Source organism: Eupeodes corollae, chromosome 2 (genome assembly GCF_945859685.1).
Source record: "Eupeodes corollae chromosome 2, idEupCoro1.1, whole genome shotgun sequence".
In the NCBI taxonomy this organism is placed as follows: Eukaryota; Metazoa; Arthropoda; class Insecta; order Diptera; family Syrphidae; genus Eupeodes; species Eupeodes corollae.
Window position 1 is genome coordinate 86,576,607 of NC_079148.1, and position 18,231 is coordinate 86,594,837.

At 33.3% G+C, this 18,231-nt stretch overlaps 1 protein-coding gene across 12 annotated transcripts in view; it reads right to left on the bottom strand.

The window, feature by feature from the left end:
* Positions 1-1,329: 1,329 nt before the first annotated feature.
* LOC129948559 (uncharacterized protein CG43867) overlaps positions 1,330-18,231 on the bottom strand; it is an 89,357-nt gene continuing 72,455 nt past the window's right edge. For 3 of the 12 annotated variants that reach the window (XM_056059639.1, XM_056059647.1, XM_056059650.1), the window contains 9 exons: positions 10,684-11,724; positions 10,377-10,611; positions 9,490-9,650; positions 9,012-9,434; positions 8,668-8,950; positions 6,677-6,789; positions 6,406-6,615; positions 3,317-3,412; positions 1,330-3,169 (listed from right to left, as the gene is read on the bottom strand). In XM_056059639.1, the coding sequence (XP_055915614.1) occupies positions 1,580-3,169; positions 3,317-3,412; positions 6,406-6,615; positions 6,677-6,789; positions 8,668-8,950; positions 9,012-9,434; positions 9,490-9,650; positions 10,377-10,611; positions 10,684-11,724 (4,152 nt within the window). In that variant the 3' untranslated portion in view covers positions 1,330-1,579. Of the gene's footprint in view, positions 3,170-3,316; positions 3,413-6,405; positions 6,616-6,676; positions 6,790-8,667; positions 8,951-9,011; positions 9,435-9,489; positions 9,651-10,376; positions 10,612-10,683; positions 11,725-15,603; positions 16,394-18,231 lie in introns of those variants that run through there. The other 9 variants (XM_056059643.1, XM_056059648.1, XM_056059651.1 and 6 more) reach the window with 8 other exon arrangements.

Consider the following 18,231-nt stretch of genomic DNA (forward strand, 5'->3'; position numbering starts at 1 on the left):
ATTAAGGCAACTTTTATGTCAAGTCTACTTCTATCAAAATGACAGTTGATCATATTTTCTTTATTCAACTAAAAGAAGAATTTTATAACTCTATGATTTATTTATTTTATGCAGAATTTAATTTAATGTTTTCTGTAAAAGGGTTCCTTGTCAATTTCGAGAAGAAATATATAATGTAAGTAATATTTCTTTACAATACAAATCTTGATGGAATTGTAGCTTGCCTGAGGAGTGTTTTGTAGACAATGATGTTTTTGTTAGTTTTTGTACTATGAATCAAATAGAGGTTTGTGAAGTAAAGTTCTGAATTTGAAATTCATGACACTTCAAAAACGAACTACATAATTACCTTGGTCAAAATTTACTTCGAAGAACGTAGTTGACAAATGAAGTCCCTTATGTTGTCTGAACCTGCCCTATGCAAGGCAATTTACTAGTATCTGATTGGCCAGCTGCCAAAATATCACCTTCCAATTAAGGCAACTTTGTTGACTGGAAAGTCCACTAAAAAACTTTATTAATATTTGATTTATTTATTTTCTACACAATTCCATTTGACGTTTTGTGAAAAAGGGTTAATTTTTAATTGGAAAACAAGTAATATTCCTTTACAATCCAATATTACAAATCATGATGGACTTGTAGTTAATCTGAGAAGTTTTTTGTAGAGTATTATGTTTTCAGTATTTTTGCACGATCAACTGAAAGTTGAGGTTAATAAATACAGTTTCAAGTTTGACGCTTATGACATTTGACAAACTAACTAGATGCCTTGGTCAAATTTTACGTCCAAGGAATGCAGTTGACTGCGAATCAAGTCCCTTATGCTGTTTAAATTTGAAAAATTTCTTGCACAAGGCAGTAACCGTAAAAAAATCATTATAGATGGTACAAAAAGGGATTAAACCAAGACTCTGACATGACAGTCTTAGGCACAAACCATCATGCCACGGGTACTACACTTTGGTGGATAGCATCTATTATATATCCTTAAAATTACTCTTAATTTCGAGTAAAGCAAAACTATAGGCTTTTTTCTTAAAGTTGGCCGACTAACATTGAAAAAAATATGCATATTTAAATATCAGAAAGCAAACTTTTAATTTCTTCTGTTTTTTGTTTAACTTAGCAGGAAACTATTTTTTAAACACCTACTTTTTAAAATGTTTGGCCTTAAAATATAAACAATTCATTATGACAAATTATTTTTAAACTTTAAGTGTTAGTTAGCAAGAGGATCGTTGAAGAAGCAATAGGTTGCACGACGAACTTTTGAGAACCTGATAAGTTCCTGGTCTACTTATATAAATAATAATAAGACGAGGTATCATTTCATGAATCGGTTTACTTTGATATTGGTGTTTTTAAAAGGAATTAATTGCTTAAATATGATAAAATTGATTAAGTTTTTATAGCATTTTTAAATAACAGTCCCAAAGTAATTTTTTTAAATCAGTTATTTTTGTAAATAAAATATGTTTCTGGAATGCAACTCAGAAATACAAGTAAAGTGATGGCGACAAAGTAAACATAAACAATGTTAGTTATTTTGAAAATTCAACAAATTGGTTTGTCTTTTTTATTTCTGAAGCCTCTGGTGATCTGGTGTGCTCTTGAGTATATCCGGTTGACCCCCATGTGAGGAACTCATTGTATTTTGATGACTACCCCCAGTGTGACCACCCATTCCACTGTAGTGCGAATTCAATGTATGCGAGTGATTAGAACTTAAAGTATGGGTAGCGTGAGAGTTTAGAGTATTATGTGCTGTTGTTGTGGCATTTGTTGATGTTCCACCACCGGCTGCGATGCAAGCTCCAGGTAAAGGCCGAGATCGAAGTGAACGATGAGAGCCATTTCTTGTAAGAGTGTTCATTTGAGGTGTTCCGGGAAGAGTGTGACCTAGGGCATTCATGTAATCAGCAATCAAAAGTGTGATTTCCAGAATTTTTGGCTTGCTCATTGCAAAGAGCAATTTTTGTTCATTAGTAATTCCAGGCGTGACTAAATTATCATCATTGCCTACCACTAACATAAAATCATCTTGACAACCGCCAAAAGTCATAACTGAAGTGTAAGGATATCTAGCAAGAGGCGCCATTGAGGAAAGTTCAAGCACATTAAGAGCGTCTTCAGATACCGCCAACCATGCCATGGCTTGATCAGAATGTCGAGGCTTCGCCTGAAATAATGCGGCTCCAAAAAATGGCCACTTTCTGCAACAAGTTAAATATATTCGAACACAATCTAATGTTGAACGACCCTTTAATAGAATCCATTTGGAAATTAGAAGATCTTGAATATCTTTGAGCTGATCTGGGCTCATGGCATCTCTATACCGATATGGGTAAAATTTATCCAAAGCCTTTAGACCAGCATTATTCATATTTCCAGACCCCCTTGACTTTTCCAATGAATAATCCCCCATATCAATCTGTGACATCAAGGACGACAGTTCAAGGGCCAAGTCTCTGGATAATGGAAAACGACCTTGAACAATTTGTTGGTTTGTCTGATAGCACAACAGTAGCTTCTCTTTGTCAGTCTCAAACTTAATTGTATGCTTCCAGTACAGCCTGTTCTTATATGTAAGTTGAATGACTCTCGAGTTTTCGAACTTTCCTGAACCTTTTTCACGGAGAGCTGTTTCCCACTTAGAAATAACATCACAAAGCTTTGCTTGTGGATCCAAATAGTGCTCCAGGTCTTTTTCAATCGGATCATCGCTAAACAAACAGAATCCGTTTGTTGAGTCACGTGAACCGATTTCTTGAGCAAGTGTCGATTGGAATTCTTCAATTGTTGTTGATCCATCAAATGATATAACTGTGTACGTAGAATTCATCATGTGAACTGGTATAGCATGTGGTAAGGAATGATGATATGGATTCTTAAGAAGGATTGATAAGACTTCCATTCGTGATGGCTTAGTTTCACGTCCGCCATTTTTGAGGGTTCGATCTAAGGCACGTTCACAGTAGGCTGCGTATTTTCCAGTTTCAGTCTTGGTGTCAGCGTTTCGAGATAAATGCAGCTTTAAATACCAAAGGAGGCGGCTAGACTTTGGAACAAAAAGAGATACGGCCAATGATAGAAGTTGCCATCCTTGAACAAATGTGTATGCGGGTGGATTTGATTTACAATCAATAATGGGCGGAGGAGCTGGAGCCTAAATTATTAAGACAGAAGATATTATAGATTTAACAAAATTTTAATAAGTTTGAAATTTCTCAAAACCAAAAAAAAAAATAAATAAAATACGTTAATTAAATTAATTACTGTACAATCTCTTAACTATATTAACTATCCCCCGTACCTGAATAGATGTAGGAGAGCTACCGTTGGCTTGAGCTGCGCCTCCTTGTTGTGTATCGCACGTAAATAAACTCTGCGTGGCACATAGTAGTAGTTGCTGTAAAAATGTCAATCATAATGCTATTTTGTTTGCTTTTCAACTTGAAAAATGTTTAATTGGTCTGTGTGTCTATAGTGTAATATTTTATGTTGATTTCTTTTTAATTAACAAAATTAATATTTAACAAAGAGAAAGTCATGCACATTTATTTGTATGCTTTAAATAGAGGTAAATGTATGAACTTATTTTGAAGGGCCGAAGACTGGATACATTTTCATCCATTCATTATTTATTCGTTGACTGCAATAATGCCTTGACTTATTGCAATCATTGTTTCAAATTTAAGGATTCTACATTTTAAATTTAAAAATATAGTTCAAGTTGAAAATAAATGTTTAAACAAGCATTTAGCATACTTCATTGTAAATGTGATTGGTTATAATAGGATTGGGGTAGGTATACCTACTCATTAGCAATCACTTGACAATATTTTTAATAGTATGTATGTATATTTGTGCGAAACATTAAAAATTAAAACTTAATTATGAAAAAATCAAACATTATAAAAGATATCCGATGTTAGGAACAATTAAATTCGAAAATAATTATTATCGATGTGTATCAATAATTAAAGAAACATATTTTGGTCTCGACTCATCAAATCGGTGTTACATTTTGAGACCTATGTACATGTAAATCATTTGAAAGGTTTTAATGAATGCAATCATTTTTTGCATCCAACTTTCGACCTATTTCTCATGTATGTGAAATTGTTGAATGTTTTTTGCAACGCTTAAATTTTAATTTTGATGAGAGAGATTCTGAAGATTTTCTTTCATCAGTTATAAAATTCAATTATATTTTTTTTGGCGCAGATACAGAACGTTGAACGTTCGGTTTCCTTTTTTACTTTGATTTTGGTTTCATTTAGACTTCTTTCTTTGGGCCATGCCATGTGAAAGATAAAATCTATGCTAATTCTAGATCGTAAAGATGATTCGTAAAGTTATCAACGACATCAAAATCAAAATCAAATGGGGTGGCGCAACAGTCCGTTGTGAAGCAGGGCCTAGTGACTTACAACTCTCAACCATTCCTGTGTGCGAGTACTGTTGTCAGGAATGGAAGGGACCTACAATTTAAGGCCGAATCCGAACGGCTAATTTGAGAAAGCACTTTTTCATGACAAGAATTACTCTTGAAGGAATTGTCAATTCCTCGCAAGAGGCAGTACCCGTGAAAATTAATTTTTTAAATTAAGGTGGCACAGGCAGGGATTGAACCCAAGACCCCTTGCATGACAGTCCAACGCACTAACCATCATGCCACGGGTACTACTTATCAACGACATACATTAGAAAATATGCGAATTTGTCAAGGAAAATTTCACAAACTGGTACAGGTGCATACATATTTTAATACTTGGAATTTTAACAAACAAGCAACTTTTTCTGAAGTTATCAACATAAAAACTAAAACTTGGCCTTTGCTCTATTGATCTATTTTTTATACATCACATTAAATAGAAGTTGAAAATGATAGAACACTAATAAAAGTAACAAAAAAAAAATCAGAGTAGTAGAATTTAAAAAAATCCTTAATTTTATATTTTTAATTATAAATCTATAAATATGCATTTCTATTACACTTTGGGGATTTTTTTGAATAATACACATTTTTTAGAAATAAAAAGCAAACAAAAGCGTTATGGTTGGCATTTAAATGAAATAGTAGCTTAAATTAAAAACGGCTTAAAGGACTTAAAACATCAATCCATGATTTTGGGGGACCGTTAAGCTAAATATTAAATAAGTTTTAAAAAATCATGCTTAATAAAAACATAACATAAGGTATAATAATTATATTGGGTATGATTTTTAAATCGTGTGTGAATTGTGTTATTGGTGTATATATTTTTAAATCTATTTAAATAATTCACTTCTTCATGTTAGGCTTAAGCACGGTAGGACTAAGCAAGCAAGAATTCATTTTAAATCAATTTTTTAAAAAATAAATACATACAAATAAAATTGAATTGGACTTCATATATTATTACAATAAATAGAAATAATATTTAAAAAATAACTAAATCTATGATGTGATTTTATCTTAAACCATAATGAAAAACTAAACTAAACAAATACATATGTACCTTAATCAAAGAATGATTACAGACGGTTTGATCGCACTTGTTTAAATAAATGATAAGTGAAAATACTGATGGCTCAAGAATTCACTTTGGGGATTTTCAGGAAGTTTTTTGACAGATTTCCCAAAATTATGAAATTTGTCTAAAATGCAAGCAGGACACCTACATTTCAAGAGTCGTAATATGGATGGATAGCTTACCAATAGAACAACGTGTTAAAATTATTAAAACTAACTCGTATGATTATGGACGTCATAATCGGCCGACACAATGAGAGCAATCGGCAAAGTTCTTTTGGTTGAATCTTTAAAATAACGACTAAGGCAATAAGTGGCTCAAAAATATTTGGGTAACAAGCCATACAAAAAGAACAATTATAATATATCTTAGTTGCGCAGAAAATCAACAATTTCATGAAGCTTGTCACTGTTAAATTTGTTCTGTTATGTGAACGATGCCCGCACTCTTGACGCATTGACAACCAACGTAACTAAAGTTATGGCCTGGGTATCGAATAAGTGATAAATTACCTAAAAACAATCGCATCGACTCTTTCCTAGGTTTCCTTTCGAACGATGATGTTTTTCACATTTATTGGTAAAAGTCCAAACATTATAATGCAATACATTTTCGTCAAAATATATGCTGTATGTATTTTATTTGGCTTAATTTTCGAACCTAAAATTTGAATGACCCTTGAATAATACGAACATTTTTGGACGTAGGGTATGAATGCGGATAAATTATTGGCAAATGAAAAACATCAACCATAATTATTTAATTTCTCTTGGGACGTTGACGAGAAAACAAAGTACGACCAAAATTCTGTTTTAAAACCATTTTTAACTAAGGTCAAAACTAAAAATACAAAAAGCTTTGCAACTGAAAAAACTAAACTTACGCGCGTTTGCTTTCCCAGTTTCTTGTTTACCTGGACGCCAACACTTAATTTCTGTCCAGTATGGCGTGATGTTTGCTTCGTTAATATACATATCATTTCCGTTTGCAGCTCGGGAATATCAAGACAGTGTTGTAGAGCATTTTGTGCTAAAACAACGTGGTAGTCGATTCCTGGTTGGTTCACTGCTACTGACATAAAAAGTTGGCAACTCTGTTAAAAAATAAAAAATGCATCCATTTATTTATTAGTTGGAAATAAAAATTGTGCGTACCTTAAATAACTTAATGGCTTCCGGTTGTATAGTTTCCGAATGCAAGGAAGAAAGTGGTGATGTTATGGTATCCTTAGTATGTAATAATATTGGATGGCGCCAGAGAACACAATCTGAAATATTAAATTTTTATAATTCTATTCGATTACAAGACTTTACACAAAAAAGATCAAGAGGAGGAGAAACAAAATTGTTTTTCCACTTCTTACCAATTTGAATCAAACCAAATGTTTTAAAATCTGCTGAATCTCTTGAACTTCTTGTATTTGATAACACTTGTCAAAAAGGAATTGTAGCTGGCAATCAAATTATACTTTTTCTAAAGTTCACAATTTAAAAAATTGAGTTTCAATTCGAACAATTTTTAGTTTATCCAATTATAGTACTTATAGTCTTATTAACTTGTTAATAAATATTTATGATTCCAAAAGCTTTTTAATTCAGTTGATGACATAAAATCTGATCGTTTTCTTTTTACATACAAAAATAAATAAATTAAATGGAGCAACAGTCCGTTGAGAACTAGGGCCTAATGACATAAGACTCTCAACCATTCCTGTGTGCGAGTAATGTTGTCAGAAATGGAGAGAACCTACAGTTTAAAGCCGAAGCCGAACGGCTAATTCGAGAAAACACTTTCACGCCAAGAATTAATCTTGGAGGATTTGTTAATTCCCTGCAAGAGGAAGTACCCGTAAAAAAACATTAGATGGCACAGGCACTGATCGCACGCAAGACCTCTAGCATGACAGTCCAACGCACTAACCATCATGTGATCATGAGTAATCTGTTGCTATACAATTGTTTCAATTAGAAAAAGAAATTAATTATACCTACTAGCGTTAGTATTTAACGTGTTCAGAATTCGACTTTAAGAAAACCCTAAATAATATAAAAGCAATTTTGGATTTTATTACGAATTCGTACTCTTAAGGTAAAGAACATCAAGTAATAAATTGAAAAAAAAAAACGAAAAGAAGAATGTTACCAAAGTAACAGTGTGATCATTACAAAAAGAGGGAGAGGAAGAGAGGAACTTTTAGTGTATGTTGATTTTGAATTCTTGAATTTTGCAATGACAAGGAACGATATAACGTGGCAAGGCATTCCACATTCGAGCAATACGGCTAAAAAAAAAGAAACTCTGTATATCATAGTACATCTGAAGTAAGGCTTAAGGGCGAACTGATTGTCATTCTTTGAAGTGAAAGTATTTCGGTTGAAATACTTTAGAACATGGTTACTGCAGCACCAGCCCAGAGATAAGAGTTATACTCAAGTTTTGGGCGTATTTAGATTTTGTACATTGTAGGAAGATCAATAATTGAAACAAATTTCTTCCATCGCTTTAGAAAACTCAAACATTTTTTGGAATTGTTGTTGACATCGCGTATGTGATCGTTCCAAGAGAGGTGGTTGCATATGCCATACAAATAATATCGAATTCATCAGTTTCGTTCATCCATAACAACTATACGCAGGTGAACTAACAGTTCGACATATATTCGAGCACCTGGATGGTGGACGATTAAACTTCGAGGGCTTATATAGGACCGATCTGAAAAAACTTAGAATATTTCTAGAGGCTAAACTTAGAAGGCATTTTACTAAAGAACTTAATAAACCAACCGAGTTCAAATAATCTAAGCTACTAAACAGCCATTAGTCATACGTCTTTTTGCTCAAGTCATTATGACAAAACAATTCAGACAAAATTGGTCACTCCAGGTGGTTTACCACTGCGAATTGAATCCTAAGATTGTATGTTTCTCAAAATGGAAAGTATAAAAGATCGATTTCCCTAATATAATCAGTCTTATTACAATTGTTTTCACCCTTCTCTTAATTTTTGTGAAAGGTCAACTATGGCTTTCATCACCTTGCGGCTTTCTAGTCATTTTTATATTTTGTATTTAATTAAATATTTTGGATTTCTTTAAAAAATGTATAAAGTTATAAATTTGTATACTTCAATACTAAAATGTACTTACTTGGATCTCCGTCCGTCTCCATTAACTTCTGAACAAGTTGTTCATACTGAGTTCCAGCGTTAGGACCTCCTCCCGATACTACAGTCAAATGATACAACCAATTATCGCGTTCCTGTTTTCCTGGTAATATCAAATAAGTTGGACCCTGGTGAGCTGGATAAATTGAAACCGTTAAACGAGCTTGACTCTGTGCTGCATCTTCGCGTTCTTCAGAATCCGAATCTGACACGTGTTCTACTTCTTCTACTCTTGCATCACGCATATTTATCTGTCCCAATGGGTTCTGAAATAAATAAGTAGGCATATAGTACATGTATCCCCTGATATTTTCTTGATGTACTAACAGTTTCTCCTGGAGCCTTAAAATACAGGAACATTTTTCCCAAAAGAACACACCAACATTTTTTCGCATGTCCATTCTTCACCTTCGTAACCCAGCCCTGCACTGTTGGTTTTTGGTCATCACGACTTAGTAACAACTTAGTGGCATTTCGTCGTTGCACATTTTGCAGCACCCTTATCCAATCATCCATAGTTGCATTCGAGTCAGCTGTTAAATAGTAAACTTTTTTCCCAGTGTCAATTTCAAATGTGGAAGCCCCTTCTGCTCTATTTATTCTACAGACTTCATCTAAAATTATTTGTCCTTGCGGTTTTCGGTTAATGTCATGTTGGCTCTTCCAATAGGTAAGTGAACCATTTTTAAGGACGAACCATCGCTTTCGCCATGTTTTTAGTTTACCACCAAGCTTAGCTAAATGACCAGCCTAGAAATTACTTTTATGTTATTCTAATCGAATGTATTGAAATAAAATAAATTACCTTCTCCAAGGACTCAAGTTTTCGATTTGGCGAATCAACATAGGATGCACGCATTAGCAAGGAAGGCATTGATGCGTCCATGCATGTGGATTCTGAGACTGCATCTGGAGGTATCGCATAATCATCGGATAGGCCTGATTCAAAGGAAATATCTGAAATTACTGATCCACGTATGAAAAAAGTACGTAGATTTTGAGATAGCTCTTGAGGAATTCCTTAAGTTGTATGGGAATGGATAAAAGTAAAATAAAAACAATAAATTATAAACTAAGCAAAATATCCTTCAATGGTGTTACTTACAACTTCTTGAAACTGTGTTTAAACAAATTCTATAAGTATTAGTTTTATAATGTTTCTACACAAAGAGTTTTTTATCTTCTTTCTAAGTTATAAAATAATTCGAGTATTTTGTGAAATAAAGTATAAGAACTGGTCTTCAAATGTAGAAACTGGTATATTAATTAAATGTATAATAAGTGCCATAAATTATCATTCTTAGGCTTTTAAAATGTTTCAGCTGATGCATATTTTAAAAGTGCGCGAATCCGAATGGCTAACTTGAGAAGACACTTTTCCTGACAAGAATTACTCTTGGAGGATTTGTTAATTTCTCGCAAAAGGTAGTACCCGTGAAAATTAACTTTAGATGGCACAAACGGGGTTTGAACCCAAGACCTCTGGCATGACAGTCCAACACAATAATCATTACGTCACTGGTGCTACGAATAGTGTTATTATATTTTTACATGTAAATAACAAATTAAAAAAATAATCAACAGCAATGAAATCCAATAGTTTGCTGTTTGCTTGCTGGGAAGTTTCTCACAAGAAAATCTCAATACAGGCTTCTACAATTAATTTCTTTAAACTGTGTTTAAATAATTTACCACGTGTTTTATTTTTGGGACTCTCAGAACCACTCCGCTTTGCAGGACTTAAGCTCGACGACGTTTTCAGACTTTTTGACGGGCTCGATGCACTGCCAGATGTACTCGTTTCAGTATTGTCTGTACTTGATGAATTGTGTGAGTTGTGAGTCATCATAACAGCATGTTCTTCCCCATCACTGGAGTCATCGCTTGAGTCACCAGTAAAGGGAATCGACCGAATTTGAGAAGCACGCTTGAAATATAACAAATTTAATATGAAAAGTATAAATGAAATATTTCAGAATACTATCTGGATTCTACTTACCCCCTTTACGGTGGCATAAACAGGCACACTTATATCACAGAATCCTCCACTAGCGGTTTGTTGTGCTCTAGATGGTGTTCCGCCACCTCCAATACTACCACTTCCATTTGCACTTCCCAACGTACCTGTTTGGTTTTGACTATTACTAACATTTAATTGTTTGCCCTCATGATCTCCCTCTGTTGCTGCAAGGCCATCATTGGCAACCTGATAGATCTTTGCCTCCCAGCTAGGAAATCTGTGAAGTGGTGGTGTCGGTGGCCTAGGTGTACCTACCATCCCCACCAATTCACTTGTTGTTGTTGTTGTCGATGTACTGCCTCCAATCGCCACTAAAGTGGGATTATTTTTCATCCAGGCTGGTAATTTTTCTCTCGATGGTGTATAAATCTCTGCGTAATCGTGAGCTGTATCAGTGTCTGAACTATTGGGTCTACCGGAAAGAGGTGTTAAAATAAGGCCATCAACAGCCGCCACCAAATTACGTTCCAGTTCTTGTGGCTCCATTGATAAATTTCTCCGATGCTTATGATGGGGATAACTTGAAGTTAGAGGTCTTATTGATTCTTGAGGGTCTAAAGATTCACTGCGTCGTCTACTTTCAGTGGTATCGGACGCAAAGTCATGCACATCTAAACTAAGGCTATTTCGCACCGGACCAGTGGGCAATATACTACTATGTCGGTTCGGCTGGTTTGCTATGTGATTTCGAAGCAGCTCTAACTGCTGATTGCACTTTACATTTTGTTCACGCAGGTGTTGATTTTGTTCTTCAAGTTCACGAAGCTTATTTGTAACCCACTCTTTAATTTTAGCCGCTTTGGCTTCAACTTGACGAGCGTCGTGCAGTCGAAGTTGTCGTTGTTCTTCAACTGCTATCTCTAAGCAGGTAATAGTCTTTTCAGCATCAGTTGAGGGAAGACTTGAGGTGGTTTGTTGCGATTGTTGTAGTGGTTGTAATAAAGTTTGGGTTTGATGAATTGGAGAGCTTGCGTGAGGTGTTTTTGGCCATTCACTCAACCTTTGTTCCATTGCCCGGACCTTTAATAACAAAAAAAATAATTCAAGTTACACATATAAAAACAAGGTATCATTTTTACACGCAAAAAATTTACATAGTATAGGGTCAAAGTAATGTGACATAAGCATTAAAAAATCTTACTCCAATTTTGTGTAAGCTATTCTAATTTAACGCACGTATCTAATAGAAATACAAGAGCGTTTACTAAGTAAAAAAAATTATAATACAAATATTTTTCTGGGTAAACCAAAATCAAACACAAATATCTCGAATATTTGATACTCAAAGCTTGCTTAACCAACGTTGGAAGTCTTGATAAAGACCTGTCTCAAATAATCGCTTTCAAGTAGTACTAGAAAGTTGCTATATATTAGAAGTACAAACGAACAAATCCAAAGATAACGACAACTTTTACCAGAAAATAGAAATCTTCATTTAAACTAACAACGGGAAACTAGTTTAGAAGAAGAAATGGTTTGTGGATTGGAGTGGTACATCTATTTGAACGAACTTATGGAATACACAAACACAATTTAGAAATAATTTTATTTTAATAAAAGGTTGAGTTATTCATCAATTTATTTAGTTTATATTCATTTGAAATACAAGTCACATAATATACGGAAAATTCTTTTTCTTTCGACATCTCATTTACAGTCTGTCAAGTAAGAGCTTGGTCGACTTTCCCGACAGTTAATGAAAGATTTCGCTCTAATTCCTTCACGAGCCGATAGAGGGAAGATTTGTCCTTGATGCATTGTCAACAAAGTTTCAGTTGTCGTTGATCTTTTGAAAGAGAATCACGAAACGCCATGAGTGTTATGTACGCGTGCGTCGCGCTACGAGGCTGTGTTCTTTTGTATCCACCCGAAAGGTCCCAAAATGTCGCAATCAGCGACTGCTAAATGTATGAGAAAGTCGAAGCCATTTGTACAGAAGTGAATACTGCGATATAACCAGAACGGGGTTCGATAGGAAAAGTGAACAAAAAAGAATAGTGAATCTGTTTCGTGGAAACCAGCTTGAACATTGGGCAAGGACAAGCAAAAGTAATTACAAAAGGTGTAGATATATCCTACGAAACAGTCCGAACCCTTCTTCATACTCATGATCTTAAATGGCGCAACACAATGAAGGAGCCTCTTTTGACTGAAAAACATGTGACAAAGCAACTCTCTTAGGCGCATGAGAATATTGATAGAGAGTTTGAAAATTAGCCGTCGCAGTCACCCGATGCAAACCCTATCGAAAACGTGTGGGCTATATTAAACAGAAGCTTCGTGGCGGGCGGATATACACACTTTGAAGCAATCTGGAGATCCTTGCCACTAGAATACGCCATCAAATTAGTGGAAAGCATGCCTCGGAGACGCCAGGCAATTATCGACGCCGGTGGTGACTGAACACATTATTGACCAAATTGCATCATTGTTTGTAATGTGTAAAATGTATATATAAATATGCAAGTTTCATAAAATAATTTTATAAATTGACACGACCACGCTCTTACTTGACAGATTATATTAAAATTAGGTCAGTGTAAGAAAAAAGAAGACTTACTAAAAAATAAAAAATAGCTCACACAATAAATTCAATCCTACCGACTTATAAAGGTAAACATCTATCCTTCTCTGCTTTTACTAACCAAATTCAATCAAACTCGTAGCCAATTTATAATTGCAATCAAACTAAAAATCGTTATTAATGTTTCAAGGTAAAAGACCAAACCTATATAGTCACCTGGACTTCGTAAGGAAAGAATTCAATTAAAAATAATAATAAACAACGAGTAGCATGAATGAATGGCCGATAGTTATGTATGAGGCTACTGAAGACCTTTCGACGTACATTCTATATATTCTAAAACAGCAGTTAAAATTCCTTTAAACTGCAGAAGGATATATTAATAAGTCTAGTTCGTTTATGTAGTTTACTAAACTAGGTCACTTAAATGAAAAGTGAGGTTGGGTGGCAAAAGCAACTGGGTGTGCTTTAATTTCCAACGCCCATTGACACCTGAAGTATTATCTCATTTCCTTGTTATATTCCAATAAAACAAATTTCCAGGCCTTATTAAAAACGCATTAATCTTTAATTAATAACTTATTTTTGTATGTCTATAAGAAACATTATGTACTAAGGGGTATCATCTTATCACAGAAGTTTTAGTTAATTTTTATTTAGAATAATTTTAAAATACATATGTATGTATATGCATTTCAAACTTCTTAATAAAAGTATGTTTATACTTTAAGTAACTGGTTGGTTATGCTTTTATAGCGCACACAAAAGTTATGCTTCGCTGAATTGACGAAATTCGATTTTTAATAATAAGATTTTAAGATTAATTTTAAAAAAATCATTAAATTTTACTATTGTTTTTTGACACTAAAATAGCCTGGAGAATGGGAGTTAACGTTTTTTAAGATCCCTTAGAATGTTATTGTAATCGGTCCGATTCGTCGAGTTAAGGGAAGGACTCTCAATAAAATTGAGTGGATGTTTTTTTTTACCATAGCAATTTAAAAGTTAAAATATTAAAAAGTATCTCACGAACTAATAACGCTAGCAACTTGTAAATTTTAAATTTTGTATTATATTTCGTGACGTGATACCAAAGCAATAACATTTTGAAAAAAAATCCATTAACTTCTTTTTTCATAAATCAGAAAAAAAACTGAACAAAAATAATTGTTTCCTCGAATATTTTACGAGCAATAAATGACTTTATCTCCAAAATAATTGAATGCAACGAACAAGAAGAGAAGAGAAAAATCGAATTGGCAGTTTTTTCATAAAAATTAAAATCTAAAAAACATAGTACGCGAAATTGGTAAAAAATGGTTTCGATTCTTCCTATCTCTTGAATAAATGAAGGTATTGACATCAAAATGATTTCATTCTGTGCTAAATTTTGTTGTTAACGTGAGGTAATGGCCTTAGACTCCTTGAACTCCAATCTGTATTTGTGTATGTAGGAAATAAAAATATTCAAGAAATGCTACTAAAATTGTTAAAAATTGGTTTTCATCAAAAGAGTTCATTAAAAAAATAGATTTTAAAATCAAACTATTTCATCATATGCAAAATATTGTTATTAATTTTAATTTTTTTTTAGAATAATTTAACTGATAACTTTTTAACAAAACATGAAAACCTACTAACCTTTTAATCAAGACAAATCGCCAAACGGGATGGGAAGTTATCAGTGTGGGTCGCATCCCAGTCTCTTTTTTTAAAGTTTTAAGCAAGACAAATCGACAGACGAGATGGGAAGTTTTGAGTGTGGGTCGCAACCCTCTTTTTTATTTTATATATGTAATTTTCAGAAACATGTTTTTCCGTCTAAATAGAAAGGGGAAATTGCCTCTTCAATTGTCTTTTTACTTTCTGGATTCAAAATTTCTGCGAAATGAAAGTTTGAAGATTAAGAAATCTTTGGTGCAATGGTCCGAGGAAAAATAACATCTCATTTATCCTTCTTAAGCTTTGTAAGGATAATAATAATTAAGTTTATCTCAATGATATGTTTAAGAAGCTAAAACAATTATTCAATTAGCATAACTGCGAGATGAAAGTTTGAGTTATGTAAGGTAGGAGCATAGAAGTTCGAAAATAAAAAAAATCTTACATGAGTCTCAACGTTATCTGTAGTAACCTTTTATCCTACTCCGTTTAGTTTATATCAGCAATAGATTGGTACGTAGAAGAAGAAACCTAAACATAAGACTTAGAATTGTTTTAAAAAAAACACACCGATTTGAAATATGTACATAGATTTTGACATTATAGTATGAATTAATATATTTAAATTTGTGTAGGCTAAGTTACAAACCAACCAATCTTTTTAAAAGTCATAATCTAAGAAATGAATTCTTAAAGGCTAAAGATATACATACATAAGTTCTGGAAGAAATCCATTTTTACCAATCTGCCAAGTTTTAAACAAACGCCAATTTTCTTTTTAAATTGTTATTCCGAATTAAATGGACTTTTGTTCTTTATGTTTTTGCATCATTTATGTATCAAACTTTACTTGAGTAGTAAAATTTAAATACTTATTACTTTCACACAACACAATAACACATTAAATTTGTAATAACGACTAAGAAGTTATTTATAATAAGGACAAAGTTTAAATAGTTAGCTGACTCATTGATGTCTCCGAATTCAATTATTTCATATACCTAAGGAAATCTTTGGTACCAAGGATACATTCTCAATTTACGCACAAAATTCGGATATAACACAAAACAGACATTATTTTCATCCACCATAAAACTTAGGGGTGATATTAGGTCTTAATTGTTGTTGTTTTTTTTTTATTTGTATGCAACCGTGACACGCTTCGATTCCAGCAATGCATAGAATTCAACATTGAGAGAGAAAATTTTTTGGTGAAACTCAAAATTCGATTTATTGTTAAAGCACATTTGAATTACAATCGCTGAATACACACATAATAATTAAGATATATTAATTACCAAACAAAAAGTGATTATTAGGTGTGGTTGAGGTGCTCATTTTTAATAAATTACAAGCAGCCCGAACCGAACGCCACCGTGGGTTTTCTTATTTCTTTTGCTTTTATTTTATATTTGTCATTTTTATTTCAATTGATACATTTTCATTAAATTCAATAGTTTTCCTCAAAAGAGCAATGCACGGATTTACTTGAGTTGAAAGCAATTTCGAAGTCGAACGCAACGAGCTCAGGAATAGAACTGAATACTATATACGAAATAAAAATCCAACAAGGGCCTTGTTGTGTGCTATTGCATATTGTTATAGCTATTTCCCATGGTCGGTAGAACTCTTGTGTAAAACAGGGAAAAAGGGAAGAAATTATCCCATACAGAGTTTAGAGTAGAACATCGGCTCCAGAGAGAACAATACAGTGAGTCAGAAGTGTTTCCCTTCCCTCTGCTTTATAGCATAGTAAATGGAAATGGCATCCAAAAATGTATTCATAGAAGAGTGAAATAGATGTAGAAGAGTATTGGTGAAAAGAAAAGAATATAAAAGTGGATGGGTGCATGTGTAGTTGTGTACAACTGTACTGTTAGTTTCCCAGATTTTAAAACATTGAAATATGTTTTAAGGATAGGTATTTGTCCCTTGAAAAAAAAGAGGCGAATATTTAAATCCGACAAACGGGACAAAGGGATATGAAAAATATGAAACTGTTGAAAAATGACTAAGGTTTTATGTCAAAAGTTGTTTTCAGCTACCGAAAAACACGAGAGTTTTCAACATGCCTAATCAAAAATTGCCAAAAGTTATAGCTCTCTATAATATTCGAAAAAAAAAAGTTTTTTGTTCGAGAAATTAAAGTCTGAATATACAGGCCTGAATGTTTTCATCAAACGACTTAATCTGTACATAGAGCCACTTATAGCGTTCTTCAGCACAATCCTTGTGAAAGAAATATTTTAGGATTGATTCTAATTAAAAATTAATATCGGCTATATTAAAAATATGAAGAAAATTGGTGAGATTGAACTTCAACCAACACCGAGACTATCTTCCAATAATGTCGGTGATGGAAGACATTTTGCATTTCATCGGAAAGTGGCCAAACCTAAAAGAAGTAAGAAGAACCTTCCTTGCCAGTGATGTATTAAGCGATGCAGAGGTAATAGCTCTTCATAACGCCGATGGCGGTGTATCACAGCTGTCTAAAAGCCATGTCCTATAGAATCCAAATAATAAATTAAGCCTTTTAACACCAACCTATATAACGAATTATGTTCACTTTTTTATATTTCTGTTTTTCTTTTCTTATATTAAAAATTTCATCTATCTCTTTTAACGTTTAAAATACCATTAATGGCTGAAACACAAACATGCTTCAGCTTAGGCTTCGCCTGACGTTTACGAGTTCAGCCATAGGAATTCAATGCATGCTATCACAATGAAGCTTCGACCTCATGTTTTATTTGACAATCGTAAGGAAATAACGTAATTTTACCTAATATGACTCCAAACGGAAGCTCTAGTTCAAATTTGCTGAACATTTGTTTTGTCTGACAGCTCAACAGCTGTAAAAAAGTCAAGAAACAAAATAATGTTGCTTTTGGAGGGATTCCCATTGGATATTATAGATTGTGTAAGCTATCTCCGCGATAAATTTACTATTTTGAAAAAAAAAAACAACAGCTGCTTATGACAGAAGTGCATTTTAGAAGTGTCATTCAAAGCAACTTCGAAGCAGGCCCACCGTAACGCAGAAGCTGAAGCGTGTTTGTGTTTCAGCCATAACTGTCAGTGAAGAATGTCAATCGGTCAGACGGCAAGCCATGCTTAACAGATCTTTGTGTCTTAATGACTATTAATTGATAATTTGAAAATAAAATAATAAGACAAACGGATTCCGATATAAAAATTGTATAGTGATATAATTTTCATTAAAAAAAAACGGGCTGATGGATAAATCTAAAAATTAATTTACTGTTATAAATTTGATTTTAATTAAATTCGCTTAAGAGTATATATTATTATTTTGTATGTTTGTTTTTAAACTAGAA